Below are 24811 nucleotides of genomic sequence, written 5' to 3'. Positions count from 1 at the left end.
CATATACACATATACACAACCACATATACCATCATATACATATATACATACACTTACATATACATACATACACATATATGTATACACACATTTACATACCCATGCACATACACTTACATATATATGTCAACTTTTGAATTGTGTATTTTCAAAATGTAGCTTGCTCTAACAGTTTTTCCAGGATCGCCTACCCTACCTTTAACAGGCTCAATATTATTAACCCATACAGACCCAAACATCCACCGGCAGCTAAAGTCATTTACTGATATAAAAAGTTGAATACCTGTTGATCCACTAATCCTATCATTACATGTAAATAATTGTTGTAAAATACAGTTTGTCATCTTTTCATAGTCATCAGATATGACCCATTCAGACGTTCAGAGGCTCCATAGTTACCGTGGAAACACTGTCATCTTCTACAACATTGATTCATCAGTAAAACCAATGGAGTTGGATCAATGACAGTGGATGAACACACTGGGTTTATGTTCAGTTAATGAGAGATTTGACAGAAAAAGTCACTTTTTCCTTAATTTTCTCTGTTTTTGATATAATAACTTTAATTTGAGCTTTTATGGACATACTTGGGAACTGCCACAAAAGCAGCACACTGGGTCTTTTATGGGTTAAGAGCTGATCATATGGCAGTCAAACTGTCTGCTAGGATTTAATTATCTTTAATTCAATGACGAGAAGCCAAAGATAAATGTATTTATTTTATCAGTCACCCTAGAATATGGCATACAGCGTGATCTAGCGTGTCCTCTAACCACGTTACCTCTGTTTAACGTGAAAAGAAATGCTGGTGTCTGTGTATGTGTTGGCTGGTATTTCACAATTGTCCTGCTTCCTATGTGTGTCTATTTCATTTCAGACTCTTTTATGGCGTGTTAATGACAGGATGTTCAGTGCAGGTGACGTTCCATGTGATTATGAGTGTGTGGTGGAAATGGGAACACGCTGTAGTCCAACATAAACTCTTATCAAAAGAATTCAGCGCTAAACGAATGCATTTTATGTATGTGTGTGTGTGTGTGTGTGTGTGTGTGTGTGTGTGTGTGTGTGTGTGTGTGTGTCAGACAAACACTCCAGTGAGCAAAGAGCGTTAAGAGAAGAGGTCACTCCAGGCACATTTAGATTTTTATTTATTTATTTATTTATTTATTTATTTATTTATTTATTTATTTATTATTCTTTTGATAGAAAAGAATAACTGACAGTTCATTCACTGCAAAAATCTAAACCTTACCAAGTGTATTTTTCTCATTTCTAGTCAAAATATGTCATCACACTTAAAATAAGACATAATCACCTAAAGAGTAACTTTTTAGTGAGATATAAGAACTGATTTTTAGACAACAGATCTGGAAAATCTTACTTCAAGAAATCTTACCAAGATAATTTTCACATGCTTAATTGGCAGATTTTTTATTTATTTATTTATTTGTTTGTTTTTATTAATTCAAGATTTTTTTTTTTGCTTATTTCAAGATTTTTTGCTTAATTCAAGATTTTTTTTTTTTTTGCTTCATTCAAGATTTTCTAGCCTAATTCAACTTTTTTTTTTTTTTTTGCTTATTTCAAGATTTTTTTTTGCTTAATTCAAGGTTATTGTTTTTTTTTTTTTTTTTGGTTAATTCAAGATTTTTTTTTTTTTTTTGCTTAATTTGAGATTTTTTTTTTTTTTTTTTTTTTTTTTGCTTAATTCAAGATTTTTTTGTTAAAGATTTTTTTTTTTTTTTTTTGCTTAATTCAAGCAAAAAAAAAAAAAAAAAAAATCTGCCAATGGAACAAATGAAAATTGTCTTGGTGAGATTTCTTCTTGATTTCTTTAGGTGATTACGTCTTATTTGAAATGTGATGAAATATTTTGACTAGAAATGAGAAAAATACACTTGGGAAGATTTGGATTTTTTCCAGTGTGGTTCATATTATGCTCATTTTATCTATCTATCTATCTATCTATCTATCTATCTATCTATCTATCTATCTATCTATCTATCTATCTATCTATCTATCTATCTATCTATCTATCTATCTATCTATCTATCTATCTATCTATCTATCTATCTCTGCAGTCGGATGTGCTTTGTTGTCATGTGATGCATGTTTCCTAACTTGGCTCATACTTCATCTGCATTTGTACACAACCTGGTTTCACAATGTTGATAAATAATAGCTTTATGATTCCAGTGTATGGACGTCCAGTGCCACTTCCACTCATGAACGAACCACTGTGTGCGTACAGAGGGGGAGGGGCATATCCCTTTCAGTGCAGTTTTGAAGGTGTGTCCGGTCAGCCAATGGCATTGCTTCATTTACATGCGTCATCTCAGGCACAGGGAGGGGCCGGGGGGGGGGTTCAGGGTGTATAATAGACCCTGTGGCTGAACACTCATGAGTTAGAGAAAAGAAGACTGCACTAAGACAACCTCTGAGAAGGAACAGATACCACCGTCTGGGCTCTCATTTCAACTTGAACCTGAGCACTTTGGAACTTGAACTTCAAAATTTATTATTTTTTTTACTTCATCAGACAGCAGTGATGTTTCCAGAGGCTAATAACGGGTAAGTACACTTTTTATATAAGTCTCCTCTGGGTCTGTGGAGCACATGGTTCCTTCAAGACCAAAGAATGTTGGGAAAGAGGCCAAAGACACACATGCAGAATGTGCTCCTGAATGGAGTTTAACTGTCTTTAAAACCCAAGTGTAGGACTTTTTAAAACACAACTGTCTCAGAATTATTCCTAATATTTAGTGATTTTGTCAGGTTTTAGAGTAAGGACCAGTATGATCAGCTGGATCAACACTGATTCATTCTGAGAGAAGATGAATGGGTCAGAAAAACTGCAATTATTATGTATATGTATGTATGTGTGAATCCAGTCCAATCCAACTTTATTTGTAAAGCACTTTAAAACAACCACAGTGGACCAAAGTGAAAAAAAAAAAAAAAAAAAACTGAATTAAGCAAAAAACAAAACAAAACAAAAAAGAACTTAAATTAAGCAAAAAAAATTTTGGAATTGAGCAAAAAAAAAAAAAAATCTTGAATTAAGAAAAAATAAATCTTGAATTAAGAAAAAAAAAGAATCTTGAACTGAGCAACAAAAAAAAAAACTTGAACTGAGCAAAAAAAGTTGAATTAAACAAAAAAATTTAATTAAGCAAAAAAAATATTGAATTAAGCAAAAAAAAAACTTAAATTAAGCAAAAAAAAAAAAAAAAAATCTTGAATTAAGCAAAAAAAATCTCGAATTAAGTAAATCCAACTTTATTTGTAAAGCACTTTAAAACAACCACAGAGAACCAAAGTGCTGTACAGAAAAATAAATCTTGAATTAAGCAAAAAAAAACAAAAAAAACAAACCTTAAATTAAGCAAAAAAAAATTTTGAATTAAGCAAAAAAAAAAAAAAATCTTGAATTAAGAAACAAATAAATCTTGAATTAAGCAAAAAAAATTGAATTAAGTAAAAAAAATCAATCTTGAATTAAGCAAAAAAAAGAATCTTGAATTAAGCAAAAAAAAAATCTTGAACTGAGCAACAAAAAAAAAACTTGAACTGAGCAAAAAAAGTTGAATTAAAAAAAAAAAAATTAATTAAGCAAAAAAAATGTTGAATTAAGCAAAAAAAAATCTTAAATTAAGCAAAAAAAAAATCTCGAATTAAGTAAATCCAACTTTATTTGTAAAGCACTTTAAAACAACCACAGTGGACCAAAGTGCTGTTCAGAAAAATAAATAAAAACTAAAATAACAGTAAAATACAAGAATAGATGAAAAGACATGAATGTATAATGTTTGTGTATATATGTATACTGTATGTATACATATATACTGTGTGTACTGTAAGTGTGTGTCCATGTGTGTGTGTGAGTGTGTGTGAAAAAATTGAATCCGATAACTAATCTAATAGAGTCAAAAAAAAGTCAAAAACTGAAGAATCTACAAGACAGCGTCACTTTGCATTAGCCTGTAATTCATCCACAAAACTGTCTTAAACTCTGCTTTTTACATAAAACTACTTAATTAACCAACAGCAGATTCATGTTCTCTCCTCAGAAAGTTCTGCCTTATTTAATTTCCACATTCCCCCTGACCTCTGACCTTTCTCTATCATCCAGCTACAGTTACGAGGACTGCAAGGCCACCGCCGACTGGCTGCTTGCCCAGACAGACGTGCGTCCTAAAGTGGGCATCGTGTGCGGCTCGGGCCTGGGAGGACTGGCTGACATGTTAAAGGACCAGGTGGCCTTCAACTACAAGGACATTCCCAACTTCCCCCAGAGCACCGGTGAGTAGAGCGAGCGCACATCTGACACATGTGGGGGTTTAATACTGGCTCCTGTTCATCTGTTCTGACTGTTGGTGCTGTGTGGTCACAGTTCACGGACACGCTGGACGTCTGGTGTTCGGCACTTTGAAGGGAAGGGCGTGTGTTTGCATGCAGGGCCGCTTCCACCTGTATGAGGGATACCCCGCTCAGAAGGTGAGTTCAATGTCAGCGCAGGGGTCGGAAATGTGTTAGTTGAAGAAGAGACAGTGAGAGTAAAAAAAAGACTGATTCAACTGCTTTAAAAGTGCAGGTTGTAAAATGTCATGATAATGTGATGATGGATGCTTAATATCCAGTTGTGCTGCTGGAAGATTTTTGCACTTTTTATTTTATTAAACCTTGATTTAACCTGGAAAAAGCTCTTTGGCAGGGTGCTTAAAAGTCTAAATAAACTTCTTGAATCTGTCATCACATTATCTTTAATCAACATTTACCCCATTGTTAACATTTGACTCCATTATTATTATTGTTATTATTATTATTATTATTATTATTATTATTATTATTAACATTAGTTCCATTTTTCTTTTTCTGCTGAAGTAAATATCACGACTCCGCTGCTGTGACATCATCTGCACTGGAAAAAAAAATCAAAATCTTTATATCATATAAGTGTATTTTTATTATTTCTAGTAAAAATATCTCATCACACTTAAAATAAGACACAGTCACTTAAAGAGTAACTTTTCAGTGAGATATAAGAATTTATTTTTAGATACTGGATCTTGAAAATCTTATTTCATGAAATCTTACCAAGGTAATTTTCACTTGTTCCATTGGCAGATTTTTATTTATTCATTTATTTATTTTTGCTTGAATTAAGCAAAAAAGAAAAATGTTGAATTAAGCAAAAAAAAAAAATAAAAAAAATCTTGAATTTATCAAAAAAATTTAATTAAGCAAAAAAAAAAATCTTAAATTAAGCAAAAAAAAATCTTGAATTAAGCAAATATAAGATCTTGAATTAAGAAAAAAAATCTTGAATTATGCAAAAAAAAACTTGAATTAAGCAAAAAAACAAAAAAAACAAAACTGAATTAAGCAAAAAAAAATCTTGAATTAAGCAAAAAAAAAAAAAAAAATCTTGAATTAAGCAAAAAAATCTTGAATTAGGCAAAAAAAATAAAATAAAAATCTTTGATTAAGCCAAAAAAAAAAGCTTGAATTAAGCAAAAAAATCTGCCAATGGAACAAGTGAAAATTATCTTGGTAAGATTTTTTGAAATAAGATTTTCAAGCTCAGTTGTCTAAAAATGAGTTCTTATATCTCACTGAAAAGTGACTCTTCAGGTGATTATGTCTGATTTTAAATGTGATGAGATATTTTAACTATAAATGAGAAAAATACACTTGGTAACATTTTGATTTTTTGCAGTGTACATACATCCACACTAAAATATATGTAAAACACAATAAAAGTCTTGTAAACTTTTCAGTAAAAGTACTTAAATGCTCCTCTAGTCTATTTTCCATGTAAATACTGTGTGTATGTTTTCCAGATTACTCTGCCCATGCGCATCTTCAAGCTGATTGGTGTGGAAACGGTGATCCTGACAAATGCAGCTGGAGGTTTGAATCAGGACTTCAAAGTAGGAGACATCATGATCATCAAAGACCACATCAACATGCCTGGCTTTGCTGGAAACAATCCACTGGCCGGACCCAACGATGAAAGGTTCCTATTCCAGTTCCAGAGTGGATTCAAACCTGCACCTCTGTCTGCTCTGGTCATCTTTATTCATCTCCACTGCTGTTCCTTCTGCAGGTTCGGCGTGCGTTTCCCCTGTATGTCCGATGCATACGACCGTGAGCTGCAGCAGCTGGCCATGGATGTGGGCCAGGAGCTGGGCTTAGGAGACTTCCTGAAGGAGGGGGTCTACTGCGTCCTGGGTGGACCTTCATTTGAGACCATCGCTGAGTGTCGTATGCTCTACAGACTGGGGGCAGATGCTGTTGGTAAGACCAGCTCCATGGAGTTCATACATCTGTTATGATAATGAGCTGAACAAGTGTGGGGATGTAATATGCAGCGAACGTTTAGTAGGAAAATAGTAGAAAAAACCCAAAGTGAGGTGGAAGTATTTTATATTTACGTCTGCTTCACCTATTAGAGCTGAAATGCTAATTTATTTCCAACTTCTCTGTTGTTTAGTGTTACTAATCATGTTCCAAACTGGATAAATCTGGAAATAGCATGTATGGAAAGATCAGACAGGAAAAATTAAAGCTACATAGGAAGTCTCTGAACTATCTTCCTTTTAGTTTAAATAGTTTTAATTGCACAGTTTATTTCCTTTATTGCATTTTAATTTAGTTTAATTGTTTATGTTAGTCGTGTGAAGGGATTTTGCAAAGTAAGAATTTCCCTGCTCAGTACTGTTGTGTATATGACAATAAACTTCTAGAATCGATCATTACTTTACCTTTAACCAACATTTACCCCATTGTTAGCATTTGGCTCTCCATTGTTATTATTATTATTATTATTATTATTATTATTATTATTATTATTATTATTATTATTAAATATCAGAACTCTGCTGCTGTGACATCATCTGCACTGAAAAAAAATCTAAATCTTTATATTATATAAGTGTATTTTTCTGATTTCTAGTCAGAATATCTCATCACATTTAAAATAAGACATAATCACCTAAAGAGTAACTTTGCAGTGAGATGTAAGAACTTATTCTTAGGCAATAGATCCTAAAAACCTTATTTCAAGAAATCTTGCCTTCCACTGGCAGATGTTTTGTGTGTGATATATATTTGTTAAGCAAAACATATGTTCAATTAAGCACAAAAAAAAAACTTGAATTGAGAAAAAAAAAAAAAAATCTCGAATTCAGCAAAAAAAAAAAAAAAAAAAAAATCTTGAATTGAGGGGGAAAAAAAAAATCTTGAATTAAGCAAAAAAATAAAAAAATAAATAAAAAATCATGAATTAAGCAAAAATAATACAAATCTTGAAATCACCTAAAGAGTAAGTTTTCAGTGAGATATAAGAACTTATTTTTAGACAATAGATCTGGAAAATCTTATTTCAAGGAATCTTACATTCCATAGGCAAATTTTTTGTGCTTGAATTAAGCAAAAAAAACATCTTCAAATAAGCAAAAGAAAAAACCAAAAACATGAATTAAGTAAAAAAAAAATCTTGAATTAAGCAAAAAAAAAAAACTTGAATTAAACAAAAAAAAAAAATCTTGAATTAAGCAAAAAAAAAAAAAAAATCTTGAATTAAGCAAAAAAATATCTTCAATTAAACAAAAACATCTTCAATTCAGCAAAAAAAAATCTTGAAATCACCTAAAGAGTAACTTCTCAGTGAGATATAAGAACCTATTTTTAGACAACAGATCTTGAAAATCTTATTTCAAGAAATCTTACATTCCATAGGCAAATTTTTTGTGCTTGAATCAGCAAAAAAACATCTTCAAATAAGCAAAAAAAACAAAAAACAAAACTTGAATTAAGTAAAAAAAAATCTTGAATTAAGCAAAAAAAATCTTGAATTAAGCAAAAAAAAAAACAAACTTGAATTAAACAAAAAAAAAAAATCTTGAATTAAGCAAAAAATATCTTCAATTAAACAAAAACATCTTCAATTCAGCAAAAAAAATCTTGAAATCACCTAAAGAGTAACTTCTCAGTGAGATATAAGAACCTATTTTTAGACAACAGATCTTGAAAATCTTTTTTCAAGGAATCTTACATTCCATAGGCAATTTTTTTGTGCTTGAATTAAGCAAAAAAAACCATCTTCAAATAAGCAAAAAAAAAAAAACAACCAAAAATTTGAATTAAGTAAAAAAAAATCTTGAATTAGGCAAAAAAAAATCTTGAATTAAGCAAAAAAAAACTTGAATTAAACAAAAAAAAAAATCTTGAATTAAGAAAAAAAAATAAATCTTGAATTAAGCAAAAAAATATCTTCAATTAAACAAAAACATCTTCAATTCAGCAAAAAAAAATCTTGAAATCACCTAAAGAGTAACTTCTCAGTGAGATATAAGAACCTATTTTTAGACAACAGATCTTGAAAATCTTATTTCAAGAAATCTTACCAAGATAATTTTCACTTGTCCCATTGGCAGATTTTTTTTAAACTTAATTCAAACAAAAAAATCTTGTATTAATATTTTCTACTTGTTTTTAGAGGGTCATTTTTTCCAGTGTGGGTTTTGCGTATTTCTGTCTCACATCATTTTCTTGCTGTTTCCTCTTCAGGCATGAGCACATCTCATGAGGTGATCGTCGCTCGTCACTGTGGGATGCGATGCTTCGCTCTGTCGCTGATCACCAACCAGGCGGTGATGGACTACGACAGCGCAGAAAAGGCCAACCACGAGGAGGTCCTGCAGATCGGTAAACAGCGAGCAGAGCAGCTGGAGCGGCTGGTTTCTACCATGGTGACCCGGATTGAACACAACATCAACAGCAACAACTACGCCTAAGAACAACTGGAAAGCCTATGGGTGGTAGCCCTGTATTATATGATATGAATAATTGAGGTTCTGTTTCATTTGTGATGTTTCAAGTACACTATGGGCTGTTGTCACTCTTAGGTCAAAGATAACAGTCGTCTGAAAAATCGAATCATGTCAAATCAAAACTGTACTTTTACACAACTTTGGTTTTACGGCAACACCTTACATTCCTCTAGAGAAAAAAGTCACTTTCTTTTTTTTGTATTGCGTATAATGAGGTGTATATGTGCTAACTTTTAAATATTTGATCGGCTTGTACAAATGTCTGTAATTTAACTTAACAATGAGCGACAATCTCTTGTAAGATCCTAATATTATGACGTTGTTGAAATATGTACATTATTGGACTTAAGGTATTTCTCTGTGTTTGTTTTTGTAATGACTGTTGTTACTAAAGATACTATTTATTACCATATTAAACTGTGTCGGTTGTTTTTTTTTTTTTTTTGGCTTTTTTCACATTTAGTTTGTACAATAAACCCAATCTATGCTATTTTACGATTTATCTTTGTTTGTTTTTTTGTCCTCTCTCTTCTTCTTTCTTTTAAATCTTATTCTTATTCTAGGACACAGGTGTCAAACATGCGGCCCGGGGGCCAAATTCGGCCCGCCAAAGGGTCCAGTCCGGCCTTTGGGATGAATTTGTAAAATGCAAAAATTACACTAACATATTAACAATCCTTTTAGTTCAGGTTCCACATTCAGATCAATTCAACCTCAAGTGGGCGGGACCAGTAAAATACTATCATAATAACAGAGAAATAATGACAACTTCAAATTTTTTCTCTTTAAATGTAAATATTTTCATGTATTTACACTAAAACAAAGTACAATTTCGCAAAAAAAAAAGTGAATAATCTGAACAAATATGAACAACCTGAAATTTCTTCAGTGAAGTAAGTACAATTTTAAAAAATATTCCACCTGTTACTAAATGTTTTGTGTGTTTGTAGATCCACCGTGATCTGTAAGTTCTAATGTACATGTGGAAATGAAAAACGGAGGCAGAATATTGTTAAAATTACAGTTATTTTTTCAGTTTGTTTGTGTTATTCATATCTTTTGAAAGGATAGTTTGTAGATGTAAACCTTTTCTAAATGTAAATTTATTTATTTATTTTTGCTCTAAACCATAAAGAAAAGTTTGGAGTTGACATTATTTATATATTATTCTGTTATTATTTTACTGGTTCGGCCCACTGCAGATGAAATTTAGCTGAATGTGGAACTGAACTAAAATGAGTTTGACAGCCCTGCTCTAGGAAATGTTATTGTACAGTACTTTTTATAATTTAACCTCCTGAGACCCAGGAAATGTCAGTAAAGCACCGGCTTTTTTTGTTTTTTTATTAAATAAGTGCCTATGTTGGAAACATCATGATGCAACAGTTTTTTCAGATGCAGTTTTTAAAATTTTTATGGAATGTCCTTTGTGATGGATAGTTTCCTTTTCTTTCTTTCTTTTTTTTTTTTTGTTCTTTGTATAAAGTTGTGAAGCTCTTGTCTGAGCATATTTTCCTATATCTGTCATGTTTAACAGTTTTCTTCCAGTATATTAATACTTTGTAATCTATGTGATGTTTTATTATATTGGTCATTTGTCCAGGACAACTGGTGCATGCATCTTGTTCTTTACAGTATTTTATTTTTTATTGGACTGTTTTCTCTCTGTCGCACTTTGAGATTCTGCTGAATGAGAAGTGCTTTATAAATGCAATTTTTATTATTATTATTATTATTATTATTATTATTATTATTATTATTATTATTATTATTATTATTATTATTATTAATAATAATAATAATAATAATAATCTTTTTTTATATATATTATTATTACCCTCCTGAGACCCAGGAAATATCAGCAAAGTACAAGCTTTTTTTTGTTTTTTATCAAATAAGTGCCAATATTTGAAACATCATGATGCAACAGTTTTTTCAGATGCAGTTTTTAACATTTTTATGGAATGTCCTCTGTGGTGGATAGTTTTCTTTTTTTGTATAAAGTTGTGAAACTGTTCACACAACAGTCCACAAATGTGGACAGAAAACCCATGGCTGGGTTTTAGGAGGTTATTATTATTATTATTATTATTATTGCAACTAATGCCTCATTAAGTTTTTTTCCAAAAGCCATCTACTCTCTAAACCACCAACATACACCATAGTCACCAGCACATTAAAATCTAAGCCAAGGGACTTTTATACAGACGCACTTTTTTATATAGTTGCACTTTTATATAGACATATTTTAATACTGATGTGTTTGGTGTGTTTGTTGAATGTATTTATGAGTGGGAAGAGTGTAGTTTGAACGTTATTTGTGTTTTTTTATGTGGGGGGCATGTGCAATTTCGTTGTATTTATTATGCAATGACAATAAAGCTTCTATTCTATTCTATTCTATTCTATTCTATTCTATTCTATTCTATTCTATTCCAATACACACTGTCCTGTAACTAAATAAATAAACACAAATACAAATCAGAAATAAATGATCACTCCAGAGACTCAGGCATAATTATCACGAATAATGTATTTAAGAATAGCGTCAGTAAAAGTGTTGCATGACAAAAAGTCCAAAGGGGCACAGAATGTTCCTGCTGTAAACATTAGTTCAGGTTATATAAGCATTACTTGGCAAAAACAGAACAATGGCATTTATAGGATTTCATACATTTTAAAACAGTTCAGCTTGATTTGATGAAAAAAGAACCATAAACTGACAATAACTGGTAGCAAAGGCTACTGTGACACTTCAAACATTTGCAGATTTATTATTTTTCTTAATCAATAATTAATTTGAAGGCTATGAAGAGTTGTTTTAAATCTTGTCTTTTCTTTAACATGGCACATTATTAAGAGTTCAACACTTTACATTAAGTACTTGCTCCCCTAGTTCAACAAAAAAAAGGCAAAGAGTTTGTTTTTTACCATGGCATGCATAGTGGAAATCTACGTAGCCTGCATATATATATATATATATATATATATATATTTTTTTTTTTTTTTTTTATTGCCTTCACCTAAAATAACTTCTTGTTCCCTTTGAAAACAACGCTGACACATTTCTTTCAAAACACAGTGACACCCAGTTCCATTCGTTTGATGAAACAGACCATTAAAAGTGCTACGCATAAAGAGAAGCAAAGAATTCTAAGACAAATCTGTCACACACACACACACACACACCTCCACTGTCTCTACAATAGCTCCGTATTAAAGATTGGCACAAGATGCACAAACGTCACACATTCATACACACTGGATGGTGTGTATTAGATACAATACTATCACTGATATTCTGCTGACTGATATCAGGCTCAACCTCTGTCTTACCTTAACCCATAAAGACCCAGTGTGACTTCTGTACTGTTCTGAAATGAATTCTTCTCTTTATTTAACCTTTCCTAAGTGATGTTATACCATTTATTATAATATTATCCTCTGAATTTTGCACTTTTTCCCCTTGAAAACCAGCTATTTTCCTGTTTTTAATTGACTGATGTAGATGTTCATAAAAGCTCAGAGTAAAGTCAAAGGTTATTATATCAAAAACAGAGAAAATGGAGGAAAAAGTGACTTTTTCAGTAAAATATATCTTTAGCTGAACATAAACCAAGTGTTCATTCGTCATTGATCCAACTCCATGGGTTTTACTGGTGAATCAATGTTGTAGAAACTGAACGTCCAAATGGGTCATATCTGATGACCATGAAAAGATGAAAAACTGCATTTTACACTTATTATTTCCATGTATTGATAGGATTAGTGGATCAACAGGTATTAAACAGTTTAGATCAGTAGATGGTTTTGGTCGCTGTGGCTGTTTGGGTCTTTATGGGTTAAATAAAAAGGTTCCCTTTGCTTCCAAGTCATGAATTAAAACCTTTTAAAACTGTGGCACTGAACTGTGGCATATCTGGACATATGACTTTATGATATATATAATTAGATCACAGTACCACTTCACAGTAATATTAGCCTTATAAAAGCCAATGAAGAGAATTTCAAACCAATAAAATTCATCCGTATCTGTAATTAAAGTTTCATCACTTTATAAGGGTAGCTATGACTTTATTGTGAAAAATTCTACTTTAATTCAATCCACGATTTTTACTTAAACCTAACCAATCGGTTTTGTTTATATAAGCCTACAATGCAACAATCTAAATCTTACCAAGTGTATTTTTCTCATTTCTAGTCCAAATATCTCATCACACTTAAAATAAGACATAATCACCTAAAGAGGAACTTTTCAGTGAGATATAAGTACTCATTTTTAGACAATACATCTGGAAAATCTTATTTCAAGAAATCTTACCAAGATAATTTTCACTTATTCTATAGGCAGATTTTTTTTTTACTTAATTCAAACAAAAAATCTTCTATATATTTTTATTTTTTTTCTTAATTCAAGATTTATCTTTTTTTTTTTCTTTTTTTTTGGGTAATTTAAGATTTTTTTTGCTTGAATTAAGCAAAAAAAAAAAAAAATCTGTCAATGGAACCAGTGAAAATTATCTTGGTAAGATTTCTTGAAATAAGATTTTCAAGATCTATTGTCTAAAAATAAGTTCTTATATCTGACTGAAAAGTTCCTCTTTAAGTTATTATGTCTTATTTTAAGTGTGATGAGATATTTGGACTAGAAATGAGAAAAATACACTTGGTAAGATTTTGATTTTTGCAGTGAAAACATGTAATTATTTATGGGATATACAGTTGTGGAAAAACTTATTAGACCACCCCATGTTTTCTTCAGTTTCTTGTTCATTTTAATGCCTGGTACAACTAAAGGTCCATTTGTTTGGACAAATATAATGATAACAACAAAAATAGCTCATAGTAGTTTAATTTCAGAGCTGATATCTATCCATTTTCCATGTTTTTCTTGATAATAACCAAAATCACTTCAGTTCTTCCATCAATATCTATGGCATTGTACTGACAAAAACAGTGCTTTTAGGCATTCCATGTTTTCTATTCTGTCTGTTTTAGTCACATGATACACACAGGAGTTAGTACTGGATTGCATAACTATTGTTTTTAATGACTTTTGATGATCTAATCATTTTTTTTTACGTCACTGTTAACTTAACCAAGTAATTTGGGTAAAAATGGCGGTAACTCTTTAGCCTCCGCTGACCAATAAAGACACAAAATAAAGGACGTGTATGGAAAGAGAAAATGTCCAACAGTAATGTCATTTAATGTCTCATGAGGTGGAGACAACCTAATTGATGACTGATTTATAAACCACATGTAAATAAGGTTTTATTAGGTTGGTCTTACGATAAAGTGGCTCCAAAATGACTGCTTGCCATAACAATAATTAAAGTTTGTGGAAAAGCCAAATTGACTAATATAATAATAATAATAATAATAATAATAATAATAATAATAATAATATAGAAAAAAATTGCAATTCATCCTAATGCTTTATTGCTGAGACACTTGTGAGTTCAGTTGAGGAATTCTTCTTTTGGTTTGTGTCTTATTTTACTTTTTTCATTTATTTTCTCATATGCAGACATGAACCTGATAGCTACATGTTAGCATTTTTAGGTATTAAGGCGACAATTCTGATAGTATATGCTAGAGCTGTCTTTCACTACGGCAAAGTCACATTATTCTGTTTAATAAAAAAAAATAAAAAAAAATGCCATATGCCTCTGCCCTAAACTATATGATTGAATGAAAAATTAAAAAAAAAAAAACAATAAAACCAATGGTGCACTTTTGGAACTAGAGAAATGGGCTTCTTTCTGCTTGGAAAAAATGAATGTGGATATAACATTGCAGGTGCTGCAAAGATTCATATAAGTCTTTAAACATTGGAAAGCCTCAGCGGTGGAAAAGCAGAGACTGGAGTATGAAAGGCACTTCTGAAACTGACGTGCCCTGAAGCTGCAGCAGAGCACAGTGCAACGGTGAGCGAGAAGTCCACTCATGTCTAGGCAAACATCGTCAGGGTGATCCACTGTAGGAAAGACAGAAACCATGGCGATAACAAAGGTCAATAAATGTAACTAAAGGCAAATAAAGATAGGTTCTAATTAGGGATGCACCGATACCACTGTTTTCCAGATCAAGTACAAGTACTTACACTTTTCTTTTTTTTCTTTTGTTCAGACAAGGTCTAGTTTTTAGATGTTACCTGCTTGACAGTTTCCACTGTGACTCCAGTCTTCCTCAGAAGTGTCATCCAACATGCTGCTGACGTGTCACTTATCAGCTGGTCGGCTCGACGGGCTCTGATTGGTCCGTCGAGCCGCACCTCCTCCGCCTTGGGTGGTCTCTGGAGGAAGGAATCCCAGGTGTGTGAGGGTGTACGCCCCCTCATCCCGGCTGATGGTGCTGCTCACCCGCTTCCTGATCTCTGTTGCCTCCTTGACCCAAGGAGGCACGGTCGGCTCGACGGGCTCTGATTGGTCCGTCGAGCTGACCAGCTGATAAATGACACGTCTGCAGCACGTCGGATGACACTTCTGAGGAAGACTGGAGTCACAGTGGAAACTGTCAAGCAGGTAACATCTAAAAACTAGACCTTGTCTGAACAAAAGAAAAAAAAGGAAAGTATAATTACATAAACAGAAGACAAAATGAACATCATTAGCCTTACAAGTACTTACATTTGAGTACTTGCCAATACCAAGTACCGATATGAGTCCTTAATAATCCCATTCCAGTTCTTAGTTCCTTTTGTAAATGTGCTTTATTGTCGTTGTCATTAGTCTGACTGGAACAAAGTGCTGCTACTGACATTTAATGTGTTGGAATGAGCGTTTTTCGCTCAATCCACCAGAGGGCGCCACTCGTAATTAACCATACTGGACCAATACAATGAAGAAAAGTAACGATTTTTGAGAAGAAGAAAGTCAGTAATAATAAACATGGAGACGACAGCGGTAACACTAATGTGGATACTAATGCTGATGTTGATATTGCTGAGTGTAAGTGTCATAAATGTGTCAGTAGTTTTTCTCTAACTTACAGTCACTCTTTGAACAGATCCTCTACCTCCACGGTTTCCGGTGGTATTCTCCGAAAACAGATGGAATATACACAGAGGATGAACAGAACGCTCTGTCCATATCCGTCTGTGTCTTTAATGTTACTTTGGTCACTATCATTTATTTAGTTAAATCTCTACACTGCTGACATCACTCCTCCACCGCATACCTGCTGCACTGAACTGTGAATGTGACGCTGCTGTAAGTGGTATCTGTGTGGTTGTGTACAAGTACACACGCTGAGTATCGGACCTGATACCCGATACTGGTATCGGTATCAGTGCAACCTTAGTTCTAATCAATGGTCATTTGTGCTTTGGAAAAATGCTTCCTTTTGTCAAAACAACAAGTTGAGTTTAGTTTAGTGTGACTTAGGCTGCGGTTAAACAGCAGACAGTGTAGGACATACCTGACAGAAGCCGAGGGATATAACATTATCATTATCTGTGTCCATGGTCTTGAATGTTTCTGCAAAAAAACAAAACAACTCATTTTAGGTTGATGTTAAGTTCATTAAGAGACACTTATTCCAATTGAGAAGCAACATCTGGAAAATGAACTGAATAAGTACAACCTACCCAAAATGAATTTATGCACTACGCTGCCAAAATAAAAGAAAAAGAATAAAAAGAAAAAAAAAAAGAAGCACACCCTAATATTTCACTGGATTGCCTTTATCTTAGATTAGGTCATGCATTTGCCATGATGTCGTATTATGTGAAAAGAATAGGTATTTTGCTTGTGAATGACATTTCAGTTCTGACCTGTCACACACTCAGGTCTTGTCTATCTTTATTTGTCCATGTTGGGGTTTTTTTTTTTCTTTTTTTTCAACCACACACTTCACAACCCACTTGGAATGACCTACTGTTTTTGGTCATGACCAACTAGTTGAAGGAGCTGGGTCTAGGTGATCTCACTTTATGTCATTTCTCAGCGTGATCATTATATCAATACAGTCGTGGAAAAAATTATTAGACCACCCCTTTTTATGTTTATGTTTACGCATTTGGCAGACGCTTTTTTCCAAAGCGACTTACAGGGGAAAACCAATTAAATCACTCAATCAATCAAATTTTATTTATATAGCGCCAGATCACAAGAAAGTTATCTCTTGACATTTTATATATAGAGTTGGTCAAAACCAGACTCTAAGTCAATTTACAGAAACCCAACAGAAACCTTTTTAACGCCTGGTACAACTAAAGGTACATTTGTTTGGACAAATATAATGATAACAACAAAAATAGCTCATAGTAGTTTAATTTCACAGCTGATATCTATCCATTTTCCATGTTTTCTTGATAATAACCAAAATCACTTCAGTTCTTCCATCAGTATCTATGGCATTGTACTGACAAAAACAGTGCTTTTAGACATTCCATGCTTTCTTTTCTGTCTGTTTTAGTCACATGATACACACAGGAGTTAGTACTGGATTGCATAACCATTGTTTTTAATGACTTTTGATGGTCTATTCATTTTTTCCGCGACTGTATATGATCAAATATTTATATAAATACCAAATTTCTTATTTTTCTCTATATTTTCATTTTCACTCATTTTTTCTACCTGTCTTTTTGTCTGCACTTGCTTGTTGTATGTTGCTGCTGTTAACTCTACATCACAGGTGTCAAACATATGGCCCAGGGACCAAATCTGGCCCGCCAAAGGGTCCAGTCCGGCCCCTGGGATGAATTTGTGAAATGCAAAAATTACACTGAAGATATTAATCGTTTTAGTTCAGGTTCCACATACAGACCAGTTTAATCTAAAGTGGGTTGGATCAGTCAAATACTATCATAATAACTCATAAATACTCACAACTCCACATTTTTCTCTTTGTAAATATAAAGATTTTCATGTCATTTTACTGTATTTACGCAAAAATAAACTACCATTTCACAAAAATGCAAATAACCTGGAAAAATATGAACATTTTGAAACGTCTGAAGTGTTTACCAAGTTACCAATATTCTGCCTGTTATTAAATGTTTTGTGTATTTGTAGAGCCATTGTGATTTGTAAGTTTATATATACTGAACAAAAATATAAATGCACGACTTTTGTTTTTGCTCCCATTTTTCATGAGCTGAACTCAAAGATCTAAAACTTTTTCTGTGTACACACAAGGTTTATTTCTCTCAAATATTGTTCACAAATCTGTCTAAATTTGTGTTAGTGAGCACTTCTTCTTTGCTGAGATAATCCATCCACCTCACAGGTGTGGCATATCAAGATGCTGATTAGACAGCAGGATTTTTGCACAGGTGTGCCTTAGGCTGGCCACAATAAAAGGCCACTCCAAAATGTGCAGTTTTATCACACAGCACAATACCACAGATGTCACAAGTTTTGAGGGAACATGCACTGGTCATGCTGACTTCAGGAATCTCCACCAGAGCTTTTGCCTGTGAATTGAATGTTCATTTCTCTACCATAAGCCATCTCCAAAGCTGTTTCAGAGAATTCATGAAGAAGACTGTGCGAGGAAAATGGTGGTCACACCAAATACTGACTGGTTTTCTGACCCCCCTGGACCACCCAATACAGTAAAAGTGCACATTTTAGAGTGGCCTTTTATTGTGGCCAGCCTAAGTCACACCTGTGCAATAATCCTGCTGTCTAATCAGCATCTTGATCTGCCACACCTGTGAGGTGGATGGATTATCTCAGCAAAGGACAAAGGAGAAGTGCTCACTAACACAGATTTAGACAAATTTATGAACAATATTTGAGAGAAATAGGCCTTTTGTGTGCATAGAAAAAGTTTTAGATCTTTGAGTTCAGCTCATGAAAAATGGGAGCAAAAACAAAAGTGGTGCGTTTATATTTTTGTTCAGTGTATGTAAAATGATGTGAAGAAATTTCAGTTTGTTCATGTTATTTACATAGTTTTAAAGGATAGTTGGTAGACGTAAAAATTTTTATCGCTTAGTTTGACTTTTTTTCTCTAAAACACAGAGGAAAGTTTGGAGTTGACATCATTTATATATTATTATGTTATTATTTCACTGGTCCGGCCCACTGCAGACCAAATTTGGCTTAATGTGGCCCCCGAACTGAAATGAGTTTGACACCCCTGCTCTACATGATCAGTGTGATATTTTTTGTCTTGAAAAACCTGATGTATACAATTAGATACATGCAATACACAGATAATCCACCAGGGGGAGGAATTCATTCACCAGAGGCATTTCCAGTGACACTACAAGACTGTCATTAGTGAGGAAGGAGGCAGAACTTTGACAATTTTGAAAAGGGACTACCAATTTTTTAGACATGCTTGTGTTATATTATGTTTTTGTTTGTTCAAAAATAAAAATATTTGATCACTGAGACCCGATGTATCAAATATGATACAAAATTGAAAATCATACATGGAAATTGCTATTTGAAATTTTTTTTTTTTTTTTTTTGGTTGTTCAGAAGGACCAATAAAGGCTCCAGTTTCAAAGAACTGGAATGTTCTGTCAGTGATTTAATGGTTCAGACTTTACAGGGTTAAATCTGGAGCCTGTTCGACTTACTGCACATGGTCTCCAGTCTGACCAAACAGGTGACAAAGTTGTCAAAATCAACGGTCATGTCTGCCTCTGTGTAACGCAGGATGATCAGCTGGAAGAGCTGGTTGTTCAGACTGAATCCTGAAGGGGATCAGGTATAAGGAAACAAGAGGAAGAGAAAAAAAAAGCATTGGTGTGATTGGGAACATGACACAATTTCCTTTGTAATGAAATGAAAATGGAAGAAAGTACAATACCTGCAGATGCAAGAGCCTTCCTCATTTCATATGAGCTCATGGAGCCAGATTTATCACAGTCAAACTCCCGGAATATGGTCTGGAACAATGACACAAATGTACAGACGGACACAAATAAGGCCAAAAAGAAGGTACATGGAGACTGTACAAAGGAGATGAAATGTTGGAACCCCTGGACTGATTTCAAAATAAATAACACGATGATGCAAGTACCTGAAGTACAATCGATACTATTTAGCCTGATTTCCACCTTTGACCATTTGCTTTATCTTACCAGGTATCGTTTAATCTTCTCCCAGAGGACATGGAACTCTGACAGTCCTAGTTTTCCACTGCCGTCCGTCTGGTCCGAAGAAGTTAAGGAAATGTTTAAAACTGTAATGTAGTACTCTTAAGTAGTGTCTGATCAGTTTACTTAACTTAAAAAATATCACTGTCTACTGCTATCCTATGCACTTACTGAAGCAAAAAGACTTGTTTTGTGTTTTTGGAAAAAAAAGCAGAAGTCCCTTCAGTTAAATTATAGTTGGTATGGCATAAACTACACCAGTTCACCCCTTCTACAATATACTGATGACCTGAATAGTGTTACAATTTATGTGGCCCCCCTTGGTGTGATAAGTCTTAAATGCTGGGATGGGGGTGGGGTTGTTAAAGATGTATAAAAACCTTATTTTCCAAAGATATAGTAACAATGAACGCTATTACAACAGTAATAGTTAATGATGGGATGTAATCAATTGTTCTCTTTTTTTTGTAGTTTAATGACAGTCCTATTGTTTGTTATGGACTGTATACATTAGCTGATTAGCCAAGTCATGTACAATTAGGGTAGAACAAAATAATCTCGGCTTCTTCCTGCTCCTTTTCAGACATAAAGTATAGTTAAAGAGTCACAATGAAATAGCTCTACATTTGTTTAACATTTGTTTTCTTTTTTTGGTGGATTTATTTCCGTATAGTGGAGTGTCCTTTGAAATCTGGAATTTATCTATATCTGTATCTATATCTACATCTATATCTGTATCTATATATCGACATTTATATCTGTATCTATATCTGTATCTATATCTACATATAAATCTAGATCTGTATCTATGTATATCGATATCTGTTTCTTTATCTGTATCTACATCTGTATCTATATCTATATCTGCATCTATCTATACTAATATCTGTATCCATATCTATATCTACATCTACACCTATATCTGTATCTATATCAATATCTGTGTCTATATCTGTATCGATATCTATAGTTACATCTATATCTATATCTACATCTATATCAACATTTATTTCTGTATCTTTATCTATATCAATATCTGATTCTATAGCTACATATATATCTATATCTGTATCTACATATATCGATATCTGTATCTTTACCTATATCTACATCTGCATCTATATCTGTATCTATATCTGCATCTATCTATATCAATATCTGTATCTATATCTGTATCTATATCTACATCTATATCTGTATCTATATCTACATCTGTATCTATATCTTTATCTACATCTGTATCTACATCTACACCTATATCTGTATCTATATCAATATCTGTGTCTATATCTGTATCGATATCTGTAGTTACATCTATATCTATATCTACATCTATATCAACATTTATTTCTGTATCTTTATCTATATCAATATCTGATTCTATATCTACATATATATCTATATCTGTATCTACAAATATCGATATCTGTATCTTTACCTATATCTACATCTGCATCTATATCTGTATCTATATCTGCATCTATCTATATCAATATCTGTATCTATATCTACATCTATATCTGTATCTATATCTACATCTGTATCTATATCTACAACTATATCTGTATCTATATCAATATCTGTATCTTTATTTATATCTACATCTATATCTATATATGCATCTATCTATATCAATATCTGTATCTATATCTAAATCTACATCTATATCTATATCGATATCTATAGTTATGTCTATATCTCTATCTACATCTACATCTACATCTATACAGATATATCTATATCTACATCTATATATATAAATGAGGACAAATCCTACTATAATGCACATTCTGTATCTGTCTGGCATCTGGCACGGGGTCCAACTGATGTTGCAGCACGGTAGGGCGTTTGGGTACAATGCCGCTGTTGTACCACAAGACGGCGTTTTAGCCTCTTATGCTATCATACAATGGCACCACGGGTACAATGCTGCTAGTTGTAATAATGGATGCTTTTGTGACTAATTCCTCAATAAAAAGATCCAACGATACAAACTTGAATGTAAAGGGTTAAACATGTTGGTTTACTGGTATTAAAATAAAAGCTGAGTTAATGTTATACATGTTGAGGATACGTCCATGAGGTTGATCATACTGCGGCAGGATTCTTTGGTGAAGCCGTCCGTCTTCAGGTCTTTATCTGTTTATCATGAGCGAATACAGATACAGAAAAACAGACACAGATGAACTGGAAATGTCTCTTTTTTCATTTCAGCTCAATAACAACAAAGAAAGAACAATATGAAGGAACATTTAAATACAGATGAACTCAACATAAGAACATGATTTTCACTAACGTTTACTGATGATTCTGTTCAGGATGGTTCGCAGCTCTGTCACACTGATCTCCATGTCCTGTTGGCACAAAAACAGGGCCGATGAATATTTTTACACAATAAGACTTCACATCCACAGACATTTGGACAAAGTTATTTGAATTCATTAAATAAGTTATGGTGCTTACTGGACCCGCCAACTGTCTGAACAGACTCTTGAAGCCCGGGTCGATCTGGCTCTCATCGAGAAAAGTCTGAAACACACAAAGGTTTAAGGGTAAGGTAAGGTAAGGGTAAGGTAAGGTAAGATAAAGTAAGGTAAGGTAAGGTAAGGTGAGGTAAGGTAAGATAAAGTAAGGTAAGGTAAGATAAGATAAAGTAAGGTAAGATAAGATAAGATAAAGTAAGGTAAGATAAGATAAGATAAGATAAGATAAGATAAGATAAGATAAGATAAGATAAAGTAAGGCAAAGTAAGGTAAGGTAAAGTAAGGTAAGGTAAGATAAGATAAAGTAAGGTAAGGTAAGATAAGATAAAGTAAGGTAAGATAAGATAAGATAAAGTAAGGCAAAGTAAGGTAAGGTAAAGTAAGGTAAGGTAAGATAAAGTATGGTAAGGTAAGATAAGGGAAGGTAAAGTAAGGAAAAGTAAGGTAAGGTAAGGAAAAGTAAGGTAAGATAAGGTAAGGCAAAGTAAGGTAAGGTAAGATAAGGTAAGGTAAAGTAAGGTACAGTAAGGTAAAGTAAAGAGGGTAAGGTAAGGCAAAGTAAGGTAAGGCAAGGTAAGGTAAGATAAGGTAAGGCAAAGTAAGGTAAGGTAAGATAAGGTAAGGTAAAGTAAAGTAAGGTAAAGTAAGGTAAAGTAAGATAAGATAAGACAAGACACGACAAGTTAAGTTAAATTAAGATACGATAAGATAAGACTTTATTTATCCCACCGTGGGGAAAATTCACAGTTAACAGCAGCAACAAAGAACAAGTAAGTGTAAAGAAAAAGACAAACCAGTGAAAAATGAAATATCGAGAGAAAAGTAAGGAATTTTATTTATATACATATATATATATATATATATATATATATATATATATATACACACACATATATTTTACTGCTGGCTGTAGAATGCCATTCAGTCCAAACACGTCAGATCGTAGATGGTATGTGTTCTGAGCCTGTTGGCTAACGCTCACCTCTGTTGGAATATCTGCTGCTACTTCATCATCGAGCTCCCTGAGAAGAAAGAAACCCTTCAAGTTAGTTTTTCCAATCACTAATGTTCTTATTCTTCCACGCTGAACTTTAATAGTCAAACTGGTGGAAGGGACTAAACATGATCCTTTTGATTTGGGCAAAGAAACCTTTACTGGCTTCATCATTCTCATCATATATTTATTACATGTGAGGTTTTATTTGATTGTTTTTTGCTTTGTTTCTAATGCATTTAATTGAATAAAAATATACTAGTATAATAATCATACAAATCCTTGCAAATCTCGGTGGGTTTTTGATATTTGGCCAGTTTAGAACTTCCTTCCTTCTGAACCCACTCACTCAGAATCCGCAGGCTTCTCGGAGAAAACCCTGAGGACGAAGTCAGCCTCTTTGTGGGGTTCGAAGGTGGACGGGACGATGATGTATTCACCAGCCGGCAGCCGCAGCCGAGAGCTGACCTCCCTCAGATTGATGAAGAGTTCAGAGCGGGCGCTGGACGCATGCGTTAGGAAGAAGTCACGCTTCAGGTGAACACCTGACCGGCCTGCAAACTGAGGCAGAATACAAGCATTTAAACCAACGCCACTTCCTGAAAGTCATGTCACATCCTGTTACCTCAGCTGTGGAGTATAAATGTAGAACATGCATCTGACACCTGCAGCTAATGCTTAAATGAATATAGGAGTAAAGTGTGTACCTCATTTGGAACCTGCAGACACACAAACACAAGAGGATACGATTATTACCACCAGCGATGTGAAGAACAAATAATCTACACATGCAGACGCTTTATATATTACCTCGTAGACAGCAAATCCAATGGTTTCCATGTCTTTACCCTCCCTCCGCTTCTTCCTGCGATCCTTCTGCATGAGGGCGACCAGAAAGCTGCAGTCTGATTGGCCGGGAACGTCCGGATGCTGAAGCAAAATCTTAAACTGAGGGTTCAGCCAAAATGTTGCTAAAAATAAAAAATAGAAAGGTTTTACTAGAGCGACACCATTTGAAATAAATAAATAAATAAAAATGTGTCAACTAATTCATATTAAAAGTCTGTATTATTGCCCGTACATTTGACTAAAGTGTAAAAATCAAATATCTTTACTTATTTATTCATTTGTTTATTTATGTATTTATTTATTTATTTTCTCAGATGGTTCGTGACCCCATTTTAACATCACAGATTTCTGGCGACCCCAGACATTCAAAACAAAGACTTTTTTTTTTTGCTAAAATTAATTTGCTTTTGATCATGTAATAGTTTTCTATACTATGTTGCAAATAAATGTTAATTTTAGGCTATATAATGTATATAATGCACCTTTTTAGTGTCTGCTTCTCAGTTTCTCTTGCAGATGTCTTATTGGGGCCAGACAGGTGAAGAAATCTTTCCATTCTCTGTTCAGTTTGGTTTTGTGTCT

General features: G+C 33.3%; 2 protein-coding genes across 3 annotated transcripts in view; one reads left to right on the top strand and one right to left on the bottom strand.

Moving 5' to 3' along the window:
• The window catches only part of pnp5a (purine nucleoside phosphorylase 5a), a 30856-nt gene extending 21602 nt beyond the window's left edge, over positions 1-9254 (top strand). Inside the window, exons 3-8 of one of the 2 annotated variants that reach the window (XM_030162105.1) lie at positions 2522-2571; positions 4133-4302; positions 4394-4497; positions 5844-6019; positions 6110-6300; positions 8575-9254. In XM_030162105.1, the coding sequence (XP_030017965.1) occupies positions 2549-2571; positions 4133-4302; positions 4394-4497; positions 5844-6019; positions 6110-6300; positions 8575-8801 (891 nt within the window). In that variant the 5' untranslated portion in view covers positions 2522-2548 and the 3' untranslated portion in view covers positions 8802-9254. Of the gene's footprint in view, positions 1-2403; positions 2572-4132; positions 4303-4393; positions 4498-5843; positions 6020-6109; positions 6301-8574 lie in introns of those variants that run through there. The other variant, XM_030162104.1, reaches the window with a different exon arrangement.
• A 4971-nt stretch (positions 9255-14225) lies between these two features.
• Positions 14226-24811, bottom strand: part of capn1 (calpain 1) — a 68456-nt gene continuing 57870 nt past the window's right edge. The window contains exons 11-22 of the mRNA XM_030162064.1: positions 24191-24351; positions 24088-24099; positions 23730-23941; positions 23369-23408; positions 22366-22431; positions 22199-22256; positions 21977-22041; positions 19888-19956; positions 19614-19692; positions 19381-19497; positions 16260-16318; positions 14226-14817 (exon numbers count right to left, since the gene is read on the bottom strand). Coding sequence (XP_030017924.1) covers positions 14791-14817; positions 16260-16318; positions 19381-19497; positions 19614-19692; positions 19888-19956; positions 21977-22041; positions 22199-22256; positions 22366-22431; positions 23369-23408; positions 23730-23941; positions 24088-24099; positions 24191-24351 — 965 coding nt within the window. The 3' untranslated portion in view covers positions 14226-14790. The remainder of the gene's footprint in view (positions 14818-16259; positions 16319-19380; positions 19498-19613; positions 19693-19887; positions 19957-21976; positions 22042-22198; positions 22257-22365; positions 22432-23368; positions 23409-23729; positions 23942-24087; positions 24100-24190; positions 24352-24811) is intronic.

Source organism: Sphaeramia orbicularis, chromosome 18, assembly GCF_902148855.1.
Source record: "Sphaeramia orbicularis chromosome 18, fSphaOr1.1, whole genome shotgun sequence".
Classification (NCBI taxonomy): Eukaryota; Metazoa; Chordata; class Actinopteri; order Kurtiformes; family Apogonidae; genus Sphaeramia; species Sphaeramia orbicularis.
This window is presented reverse-complemented; position numbering and strand designations above follow the sequence as displayed.